This window comes from Mustelus asterias, chromosome 9, assembly GCF_964213995.1.
Source record: "Mustelus asterias chromosome 9, sMusAst1.hap1.1, whole genome shotgun sequence".
Classification (NCBI taxonomy): Eukaryota; Metazoa; Chordata; class Chondrichthyes; order Carcharhiniformes; family Triakidae; genus Mustelus; species Mustelus asterias.
In genome coordinates, this window is record NC_135809.1 from 3,156,893 (window position 1) to 3,169,315 (window position 12,423).

At 43.2% G+C, this 12,423-nt stretch overlaps 1 protein-coding gene across 1 annotated transcript in view; it reads left to right on the forward strand.

Moving 5' to 3' along the window:
* Nucleotides 1-12,423, forward strand: part of scyl2 (SCY1 like pseudokinase 2) — a 67,821-nt gene that overhangs the window by 21,533 nt on the left and 33,865 nt on the right. The window contains exons 3-5 of the mRNA XM_078219519.1: nt 933-1,090; nt 1,200-1,344; nt 6,221-6,370. Of these exons, the coding sequence (XP_078075645.1) occupies nt 933-1,090; nt 1,200-1,344; nt 6,221-6,370 (453 nt within the window). The remainder of the gene's footprint in view (nt 1-932; nt 1,091-1,199; nt 1,345-6,220; nt 6,371-12,423) is intronic.

The window sequence follows — 12,423 nt, forward strand, 5'->3', positions numbered from 1 at the left end:
CGGATCGCCAATCACCAATCCACGCTAACACCCTACCCCCAACTCCATGTGACCGTGTTATGCTGCGATTCTCCATCAATGATGGTTTTGGTGCCAAGGTTTTCAGTCAGACACAAATATATCAAAGAACTCTAACCCATCTCGTAGCAGTGTTGTTGGTGACACTTTGCTTTTGAAATCTCTGCTGAACAAAGTATGTTAATAAAACCTGCCTTGGTGCTGCAACAGCAACAACTTGCATTTTATGTCGTGCATTTAACAAAAAAAAAGAACCTGAAAGCAGTTCTTAGGAGCAATTATCAAACCAAATTTGACAGTCAGATAACAGGAAAGATTAGAACGTGACCAAAAGCTTGGTCAAAGTAGCAGATTTTAGAGTGCCAAAAGGAGGTAGGGGTCGGAGAAGTTTAGGGAGCGATTTGCAGATCTTTGAGCTTCAGCAGCTTTTAGAAAATTTCACAAGATGTGGGTGTTAACTTAACTAGAATTTGTTGCCCATCCCTAATTGCCCTTGAGAAGGTGCGTTCTTGAACCACTGCAGTCCATGTGGTGTAGGTACTGTGGAGTTTTGTGAGGGAGGGAGTTCCAGGATTTTGACCCAGTGACTGTGAAAGAACGGTGATATATTTCCATGTCAGGATGGTGAGTGGCTTGGAGGAAGACTTGGTGTTCCCAGATACATGCTGCCTTGTCCTTGTAGATGGCAACGGTCATGGGTTTGGAAGATGCTGTTGAAAGGCCTGAAGGCGTGGCTGCTGATGGTGCAACCGGCATCGGAGCCCTGAAGCGATTGTCGAGGGTTGTAAATGGATAGATCTTGAATCAGAACACTAAGATGTGCTGCTGCATTCGATGAAGCAACACCAATAGATATAAACCATTTCAATTCTCCAGCATCAATCCAGGCTTAGTCTTCCTATTTTCTTTTTCAGGAAGTGGCTGTATTTGTTTTTGACAAAAAGTTAATTGAGAAGTACCAAAAATTTGAGAAGGACCACATTCTTGATTCACTCAAAAAAGGTGCACAGCAGCTAACCAGACTGAGACATCCACGCTTACTGACTGTGCAACATCCATTAGAGGAGTCCAGGTAAAGGAATTCCCATATTGTTTACTTTTCATGACCATCAACGAAGGTTAACCTGTTTTTTAAACTGATGTTTCTTTGTGGGTAAACTGTCTGAATTATTTTTTTACAGAGACTGTTTAGCCTTTTGTACGGAGCCCATCTTTGCCAGTTTAGCCAATGTCCTTGGTTGTTATGACCACCTACCGTCTCCTGTACCCACGGAAATTAAAGAACACAAACTTTATGATGTGGAAATCAAATACGGTCTGCTGCAGGTGAATTTATTGGATATTCAGATTTCTGTGGTGTTTGACGGGTGTACTGTGTGCCTCCCTCAGTCCACTGTCTTAGCTGGCTGGACTTTTTCCAGTTCTCAACTATATTAATCTTTGGAGCTTTGCAGTTTTATAAAATGCATGAGGTTCCAGGATTCAATGTCCACAGACTAAAAGCTGGTATTTCTCAGCTCTTTAATTCCCTTTCACAGTGCTGGTCACTTGCAGGTCTGTCATGGAACCGCCTTCATTAGTAGTTTCAACGGTGCCAGCCTATTGGTTAAAGAAAAACAATGCCAACTTTCACACCCCAAAAATATTTCATAACCAATGATTCAACTTTTCAAGTGCATGAATTGTTGTTCGGGCAAATGTGGCAGCCATTTTGCACAAGGAGCCCCACAAACAGCAAATGAATGACATAACATTCATGGCACTTAAACAGGCCATTCGGCCCAGTTGGACTGTGCTGGTGATCCTCAGAATCTACAGTGCAGAAGGAGGCCATTCAGCCCATTAAGCCTGCACCGACAACAATCTCACCCAGGTCCTATCCCCTAAACCCACCTCCTCACACTCTAATTCATCTCATCTTTTCAGCAAAATGTACTCCTTTCTCCTTCATGACCATATCTAGCATCCTTTTATATGAACAGTGAATCTGTTTCTTGGCATGTTGGTTAAGGGAGAAATGTTGATCAGAACATTTGGTGACTGTTTACTGTTCTTTTTCAAATAACAGAATCTATTACTTCCACCTGGGCAGGCAGATTAGGCATTGGTCTAATGTGTGGTTCAAAAAGGCAGCTCCTCAGTAGTGCACTCGCGTTTCGATCTAGATTACACTCTTAAAACTCTGGATGGGGACTTCGTGTTCAGAGATAGGAGTGTTATCACTGACCAAAGGCTGACACTATCGGGAAATGTTAATTGACATATCAACAATCAACACCGAAATGCCACACGGTGTTCCTTTTACATTGCTGAGAAGAGAGGCATGTTGCTGAAACCTTTCATCTTGCAGTTATAGAATCCCTACAGTGCAGAAGGAGGCCATTTTGCCCATCAAGTCTGCACCAACTCTCCAACAGAATATCTTGCCCAGGCCCTTTTTCCTCTTCCTATCCCTGTAACCCTACACACTTACCATGGCCAATCCCCCTAATCTACAGATCTTAGGACACTAAGTGTAAATTTACCCTGGCTAATCCACCTAACCCTGCATATCTTTGGACTGTGGGAGGAAACTGGAGCACCCGGGAAGAACATGCAAACTCCATCCAGTCGCCCAAGGCCAGAATTGGACTTGTGTCCCTGGCGCTGTTAGGCAGCAGTGTTAACCACTGTGCTACTATGCTGTCTACGGAATTAGGTAATAGGAAAAAAAAGGAGAAATAAATAATCGGGACAATCACAAGAATACCAAACTTCAAACAATAACAACAATTTATACTGACAAAAAGGGTACTGATTGGTTGACAAGTTGACTGATCAGCTGAGGCCTTTCCAGGAAGAAAGGAACCTTCCAGGTTCCTGGGTAATTCAAAAAAGACACCAGACTCAAAGATATTGATTTTGTTTGCAGAGGGTGGGTCCCTCCTGTGGTAGAGTTGTTGTGATTATGTGAAATTTGGCATTCTTGTGTTTGCCCTGATGAGTGCAAGATGAAAAGCTTTGGCAACATGTCCCTTTTCATCAATATTTAACTTCCTGTAGTACAAACTGACTGTTTATCAAAAAATAAAATGGTGTTATGTCTAAGCAGGACAACCGTTAAATTGCAACACCTCATCAATCATTCTGACTGAGATATAACCCCTGTACAATGTTTCAGCCAGTGCATTAGACCTATCCACTCTGCTCTGACATAACAACAGTAGAATTATATTCAAAAAACAGTCCAAAAAAGGCAAGAATCAACAAATAATAAAGCATAAGAGGACAGCTATTATTTTTCTCAAGGACAATTAAAGATAGGAAATAACAGCGATGCATCCATGTCACGAACAAATAATAAAAAGGAAGCCATTCATCCGATTGTGCCATTTTTATGCGGTACATTTCACCTCTTCCAAACATCCCAAATTGCTTCACAATTCATTATTGCAGGGTGCAGTCGCTGTTCAATAAGCAAATGTAACAGTAAGACCCAGCATTTGAAGTGAATGACCAGTTGAATTATTTTTGATGATGTTGGCTGAGGGAGGAGTGTGAGTCAGAACACCAAAGGTAAAATTCTGCTGTTTATTGAATAGCATCATGGAATCATCGCAATCACCAACATTGATAGACTTGGCTTAACATTTCACCCATATCATGTGGTCGGATCCTGAAGCGAAAGCCCGATGGATCAACAAATGCATGTTCTATTTGGAGCAGATTGACAGCTGCTGTATAAATATTTAAAAAAAACTACAGCAATAACCGAAGGGATATAAAAGATTCATAATTGATGAAAAAGATGAACAGCAAAAGCTAAATCAATGCAACACTTCTCATTTTATAGATTACTTTTAAAAGTTGAGCTTGTTGTTTGGTAAAAAGAAACATTAAAACACATGCAGCAAGATCAAGTTCTACGGATATTGAGGTACTGGAGTTTATAAAAGATGGATGAAAATAAGAACTGAACATGACTACTTATTGTGATCCAATCATCCCCCTGAACGCCTCTGATTCCCTGAGTCAGATTGCGTCGGCCTAAATTTCCTGACCAGGATGCCAGGTGCTCTCAGGCTGTGCTTTGGTTACTCTCTGTATGACAGCATAACTATGTTACAGCATTGTCATGAGCAGCATGGCTGCATTACATAGAACATAGAACAGTACAGCACAGAACAGGCCCTTCGGCCCACGATGTTGTGCCGAGCTTTATCTGAAACCAAGATCAAGCTATCCCACTCCCTATCATCCTGGTGTGCTCCATGTGCCTGTCCAATAACCGCTTAAATGTTTCTAAAGCATTATATGAAGTTTAAAGTTAAAGTTTATTTATTAGTCACAATTAGGCTTACGTTCACGCTGCAATGAAGTTACTGTGAAAATCCCCTATTGCCACACTCCGGCGCCTGTTTGGGTACACTGAGGGAGAATTTAACATAGCCAATGCACCAAACCAGCACGTCTTTCAGACTGTGGGAGGGAACCGGAGCACCCAGAGGAAACCCACGCAGACATGGGGAGAATGTGCAAACTCCACACAGACAATGACCCAAGCTGGGAATTGAACCCAGGTCCCTGGCGCTGTGAGGCAGCAGTGCTAACCACCGTGCCGGCCCATACGTATGGGGCGGCATTGATAATGTAGATGAATTTGCTGTGAATTTAATGAAGAAGATAGCTTTGAAAGCTGTATTTTGGTGGTTCAGATGGGTGACGAAGATCCCACGGCACGAACAAAATCTTGCCTTTATGTAGTGCCATCACAAAAGTATTTTACAGCAAATTAAGTGCCGTTTGAAGTGTAGGTGCGATTGTAACGTAGGAAACACTGCAGCTAGTTTACACACAGTAAGCTCCCATAAACAACAACTAAAAGAAAACAGATCATCCTATTCTAGAGATATTGGTTGAGGGATCGATATTTGCCAAGACACTGGGCAGAACTCTCCTACTCCTCTTCCGAGTAGTGCTGTGAGGATCTTTTACATCGGCTGGAGAGAGCAGTTACGATCTCCATTTAATGATTTTGTCCAAAAATGGCACCTCTAACAATGCAGCACTTGCTCAGTATTGCCTGCCGTGTCAGCTTTAATATTGTACTCGAGGTCTGGAGTGGACTCTGTGTTCGTGCGTGCATCTGTCCTTCGCCATTGCTGAAAGATTAGCTGAGGCTCTAAATGATCTTTATGTATTACATCAGAGCACTTAGTTTAAAAGAGAAGCAGCTGCTCAGTCTAGACTGGGTTTCTCTTGGGGCCTCCCTACAGCAGCATTTATACTTAAATTAACACCACTAAAAGATACGTTGGACTCGAGTTTCCAGCATTTTGTATTTTTATTTTAGATTTCCAGCATCTATAATAGTTTGCTATTTAAATTGGCCATTTATCAAATTGATGTTTTTGGGACCTTGCTGTGAGCAGATGGGTTACTTTGTCCGTCGACAAAACAGTGACTGCCTTTGCAACTAATCAATCGGCTGTGAGGCACTTTGGGATGTCCCAAGTTCAGGAAAGGTGTTTTAGAAATGCAAATGGGCGGTGCGGTGGTTAGCACTGCTGCCTCACAGCGCCAGGAGCCCAGGTTCGATTCCCAGCTTAGGTCACTATCTGTGTGGAGTTTGCGCGTTCTCCCCGTGTCTGTGTGGGTTTCCTCCGGGTGCTCCAGTTTCCTCCCACAATCTGAAAGACATGATGGTTCGGTGCATTGACCCGAACAGGCGCTGGAGTGTGGCAACTAGGGGGATTTCACAGTAACTTCATTGCAGTGTTAATGTAAGCCTTACTTGTGACTAATAAATAAATAAACTTTACTTTAAATTCTTTCTTCTGTCTTACTCAATTCTTCATATTTAGGGATTTACAATAAATGCTGGCCTAGCCAGCCAAGTCCACATCCCTTGAACAAATTAAAAAAAGCTTGTGGTCCAGTGCACTGTGCCAGCTCCCAATATCAATCTCAGAAGACTTCTTCATCATATTTCTCTCTGATGTTCACCCTGTTGTTGTAAGTCATCCCAAAATCTCGCCTGATTATTTTGTCAGGAAGTTTGTGTTCCCCCACCACCCCCGGTCGCCTCTTTGCCATACGCCTGCACTTCCAATCTATCAGCACTTAATGTCGCAAATGAGAAGGTGCACAACCTTAATTTAATTTAAACCATTTTAAAACTGCACTGTGGAACACAGTAATGTCACGATCCTTTAATCTGCAGGTTTGCGAAGCCCTGTCCTTTTTACACAGCGGTGTGAAAATGATTCATGGGAACCTGACGCCAGAGAACATCATTCTGAATAAAAGTGGCGCCTGGAAAATCATGGGTTTTGACTTTTGCATCTCTTCGTCTAATCCCTCTGAACAGGAGGTAAGGACAATTGAGTATTCAACTTGCTGTTTCACTTCTATTTATAATTCCAGCAGGATGTTATTAAAATAGTCTGTTATCTCCTGAACTAAAATAGAGCCCTCAACATGAATTCTCTTGGTAATAAATGAACTGCAAAGTCCTCATTGATTCTGACGATCATAAGCTAAATAGTTTTTTTTTCCTGTCTCATACTCTGTTCATGTTACGGATTTTTAAAAGATTTGTACGATGCTTTTGAAGAGAGAATTTCTTTCTGGTCATGTTGTAGCTTTTTAAATATTTGTTTCTGCGTGGTGAGTGCTAGTGGCAATGCTACATTTATTGCCCCACTCCCGAGTTGGTGCTGAATGCACCACTACAGAGGGCATTTTAGAGTCAACCTAACATTGTGTGGCTGGAGTCAACTGTCAGCCAGGCCAAGAAACAGCAGCTTCCCTTCTCCAAAAGGCATTCGTGAATCACTTGGGCTTTTAGGACAATTTGGGCTTTTAGGACAATTTGGGCTTTTAGGACAATTTGGGCTTTTAGGACAATTTGGCCGTTCTGATTCAACCCATCAATTTCAACATTTGTTAATGTGGGATTTGAACTGATGATCCCTGGGTTGTGAGATGAATGCAATGACCATGAGACTAGCATACTTTGACCAGCTCTTGTCCATCTTGCTTGGTTGTAGTAACCTGGCTCTGAAATGTAGCTTGCAGGCAACATGGGAGTGGAGGCTAATGCCAGCTGTGTAGGATATGTGTGTGTGAGCAGGGGAGGGATGGGGGCAGGGCTCAGAGAGAGTCCTGTGCAGGATGGGAGCAGGGCTCAGAGAGAGTCCTGTGCGGGATGGGAGCAGGGCTCAGAGAGAGTCCTGTGAGGGATGGGAGCAGGGCTCAGAGAGAGTCCTGTGAGGGGTGGGAGCAGGGCTCAGAGAGAGTCCTGTGCAGGATGGGAGCAGGGCTCAGAGAGAGTCCTGTGAGGGATGTGGGTCCAGACATAAGTGTAAAGCATGTAGGCTGGGAGTTGTGTTCTGAAGGATTGGGATTCGGGTGGAGTGGATGTGTAAGGGATATGGGCAGGTTTATTGTGAGGCTGCAGCTCTGTGCTCCTGCTTCAATCAGGAGATCATGTTGTTCTCTCCATCCCTTCCATCTTTCCCAACTGATTCAATCAAGCTCCCCAAGTCTTTAATCAATATAAATTCTAGTACTAACTGTAGCTGAGGAGTGTGAGTGATCTCAGCAAATGGACTTTGGTCACTGTAGCTGGTTAGTGTATATGGTAAATAAACTATTTTGTTTGTTTCCTGGATCGATGTTACATGGAGGCTACGGTACAGCGGGATGAAGCAGAGCACTTTAAAACAATCCAACTTCCTGAACTCCCAGTTATTGTGAATCCATAAAATAGGTGATATTAGGTCACAAATTCCAAGAAATAGTTCCAATGATGATTAAGAAGCAGTGGTATATAATCGAGGTTAGGATGAAATGTGACAATTTGTCAGTGTGTCAGTTCCTGTCCTGCTTGATGGCAGATTCTCACAAAGTAACAATATTGAACTGCTGCACTGCGTGCTGCGGACAGGATAAACTGCAGCCGCAGCGCTTCAGCGATGGAGGACATGCTATTGCATCCAATAGCAAGAGCACAAAACAAGCAAACTACTTGGCCCTAAATAGTATTAAACCTGTTAATTATTGCAGCTATGCCCGTTTAAGTGAGGTGACGGGTTATCCATCGCATTCCTAACTTAAGTTTAAGTTTATTTATTAGTATCTCAAGTAGGCTTACATTAACACTGAAATGAGGTTACTGTGAAAATCCCTGTTCGGGTACACTGAGGGAGAATTTGGCATGGCCAATGCACCTAACCAGCACGTCTTTCGGACTGTGGGAGGAAACCGGAGCATCTGGAGGAAACCCACACAGACACTGGACATGCAGACTCCACGCAGACAGTGACCCAAGCCAAGAATCGAACCCAGGTCCCTGGCGCTGTGAGGCAGCAGTGCTAACCACTGTGTCACCATGCCTTGGAGCTAGTGTAGACACAGATACATTTAGGGGTCAGGTGTAAGCTACTCATTCTAGATTACCCAGCTTCTGTCCTGTTCTTGTAGTCAGTGTTATGCCTGGTCCAGTTCAACTTTTTAAAATTCACTCATGGAATGTGGCAAGGCCAGCATGTATTGTCCATCTTTAATTGCCTTTCAGCTTTCACAAAGGAGAAGGATGTGGTGGATCGTGAGTGTAGAAAGGAGGATGTTGACATTCTTGGACATGTTGCGATAAAAAGGGAGGAGATATTGGAGTTTTTGAAAAACCTGAAGGTGGACAAGTCTCCAGGGCCAGATAGGGTTTATCCCAGCATACTGAGAGACAAAGGAAGAAATTGCTGAGGCCTTGGCCAAAATCTTTGTATCCTCTTTAGCTACAGGCGACGTACCAGAGGATTGGAGAGTAGCTAACGTTGTTCCTCTGTTGAAGAAGGGCAGAAGAAACAATCCGGGAAATTACAGGCCTGTGAGCCTTACATCAGTGGTGGGGAAATTATTGGAGAAGATTCTTAGGGACAGGATATACTCACATTTGGAAGAGCATAGGTTTTTCAGCGATTGACAGCATGGTTTGTGAAGGGAAGGCAATCTCACAAACTTGATTGAGTTCTTTGATGAAATGACAAGAAAAATTGACCAGAGCAGTGCAGTGGATGTTGTATGCATGGACTTTAGTAAAGCCTTCGATAAGCTTCCTCATGGCAGGCTGATATAGAAGGTGAAGTTGTATGGGATCCGAGGTGAGCTGGTAAGATGGATACAAAACTGGCATGAGCATAGAAAGCAGAAAGTAGTGGAAGGGTACTTTTCCAATTGGAGGTCTGTGACAGGCCGTGTTCCACAAAGATCAGTGCTGGGGCCTCTGTTGTTTGTAATATATATAAATAATTTGTGGAAAATGTAGGTGGTCTGATTAGTTAATTTGCAGATGATACAAAAATTGGGTGAGTAGCAGATAGTGAGGAGGATTGCCAGAGGATACAGCAGGATATAAATCAGCTGGAGACCTGGGCCGAAAGATGGCAGATGGAATTTAACCCGGACAAATGTGAGGTGATGCGATTTGGATGGTCTACTGCAGAAGGCAAGTATACAGTAAATGGTAGAGCCCTTAGAAATATTTACATACAGAGGGATCTAGGCGTGCAGATCCACAGTTCCCTGAAGGCGGCAACTTAGATGGACAAGGTGGTCAGGAAGGCGTATGGCATGCTGGCCTTCATCAGTCGGGGTGTATATGAATTGGAAAATCATGTTGCAGCTGTATAAGACTTTGGTTAGGCCGCATTTGGAGTATTGTGTACAATTCTGGTCGCCACACTACCGGAAGGATGTCGATGCCTTGGAAAGGGTGCAGAAGAGATTTACCAGGATGTTGCCTGGTTTGAAGGATATGGACTATGAGGGAAGGTTGAACAAACTTGGATTGTTTTCATTGGAGCGTCGGAGGATGGGGAAACCTGATAGAGGTTTACAAGATTATGACAGGTTTGGATAGAGTGGATAGTCAGAGTCCTTTTCCCCAGGCCGAAGGGTCAATTACTCAGGGGTATAGGTTGAAAGTGAGAGGGGGAAAGTTTAAAAGAGATGGAAGGGACAAGTTTTTCACACACGGGGTGGTGAATGCCTGGAACGCGCTGCCGGAGGAGGTGGTGGAAGCAGATTCTATAACAACGTTCATGAGGCATCTGGATGGATACATGAATAGGCGGGAATAGAGGGATATGGACCACGTAGAGGCAAGGAAATATTAGATGAGAGAGGCATCTGTGTTGGCACAGACTTGGTGGGCCGAAGGGCCTGTTCCTGTGCTGTACTGTTATTTGTTCAGTGATACCCACAAAACCTTGATGGTGAGGAGCTTGATGTGGTTGTGTTGGAAGGTCAGGGGCAGGTGATTGGTAGTCTTGTTGGAGATGGGCATTCTCTTACCAGTCACCAATCCAAGCCTGAATATTGCCCAGGTCCTGCTGTAGGTTTGTAGTGTCTGCTTTATTATTGGAGGAATTATGAATAATTACACCTGATGAAAGGAGGTCCATGAGGTAGCTGCAGTCTAAAAAATCATCAATGGAGGCCACACTTTGCTGTGCTGTTTCATACAGCAAAACAGTCATGAATTGCAACATGACGTGGTGAGTTTACATGCGGTGAGTTTAATGTGCTTTGGATGAACAGGTAACTTTGAGCCTTGGCTTCCCAAGCTCTCCACACTGGGGACTTCTTGTCTCATGTTCTGGAGATAGTACAGAGGAGGTTCACAAGAATGTTGCCAGAGCTAGAAAAGTGTAGCTATGAGGAGAGATTGGATAGGTTGGGGTTATTTTCCTTGGGACAAAGAAGGTTGAGGGGTGACTTGATAGAGGTGTATAAAATTATGAGGGGAAGAGACAGAGTGGGCAGGATAAAATTGTTTCCCTTAGTGGAGAATTTTTGAACCAGGGACTATAGGTAATTGGCGGTAGGTGCAGAGGGGACGTGAGGAAGAACTTTTTTACGCAGAAAGGAAGTGGGTGTTTGATATTCGCTGCCTGAGTTGGTGGTGGAGGCAGAGACCCTAAACTCTTTTTTTTAAAGTACCAGGATCTGCACTTTAAGTGCTGTAAGCTACAAGGCAATGGGCTGGGCACAAGAAGGTGGGATTAGAAAGAGCATCTGGGTGTCGTGAGACTGGCATGGACAAGATGGGCCGAATGGCCTCCCTCTGTGCTGTAACTTTTCCCTGGTTCTCTGCATTGTCTGTTGGAGACAAGCTGATAGAGATGGATTGCTCTGCTTAGTTAGCACCTCCATTATTGTTGAATCTCTCACGTTAGGATGTGAGAAGTTGAATTATTTTACTATCAGTTACGATGTCCCTGGATTTACTGAGATGTTATGTGAATGGACCCCTATGTTCTACCAACACAGGCACTTTAAAAATGAAATTTCAAAGCCCTTGAACTTCATGAAACCCTTGATTAAAAGAACAGCTACTTAGACAGGAAGCTCAATCATACTCTGCATACTGACCCTTCCTTTCAACCTTGGTAATAACAAAAGGATATATTCAGATGAAGGAAGTCTTGTCCCTAACTCAGTCATCCTGTCAGAGAACCCAAGAGTTCCATCATCTCAACATCTAACTTCCTCCAGAATGCTTCCACCCCTCTAACCAGTGATCATTCCAGGTGTTGACTACCATTCTGTGATAAATGTATTCTTGTATATCAGTCCCAAGCTTATCTTCTACCAATTTGTCTTCCTTTCGTGAAGTCATGTTTTAAATAGCATTTAATTTAACTGAGAGTTTGAAAATTTTGTGACATGCAGTCACGACAGGACCAAATCTATCACATGATTCAGATGACATTTATGCCGTTTGATTGTAGGCTTTGTGAATGGCTTAATTTTAGTAGAAAAATGGAGATTCCACTTCATCTTGTGGCAAAATCATTTTTCTCAACTGCATTATTCTCCCCTCCATGAATTGGTACGATCTTTTTACTCCTGGAGCTTTTTCCTTTCTTGATTTGTTTGGACCACTTTTCTTATCCTAAATTAGAGCTAAATTATTTTATTGGAAGCTACTAAGTTCCTGGTGTGTTCTCCCCTCACCGGGCTCCCACTCTGGGCTCTGATGAAGGAGCAATATTTATAAGCAGGCTCCTGTGGTTATGCTGTTGATTTGTAAATAAATTTTGTGCATGCTTCATCTCTGACACATCTTATGACATCGGCTGCATTTCGTTTATGACAAAATCTGAACTGAGCAAGACAACTGACTGCCTCCCCTCAAAAGTTTAGTGAGTTGTGCATTGTAATAGGGCTGCAAAAGGGTAGCACAGTACGGACTGAGCATGTCATCTTGCCCCATGGGTGGACTGTAAAACGGATTTCGCAAAATGGTGATTCTTCAGAGGCAATCGGTGCGAAATAATGTGTACAAAGTGGAGATTCTAATTAATGTAATTCACCCCCTCATCTTTGAACCTTATGATGAAGCCAGGAATGATAAACATT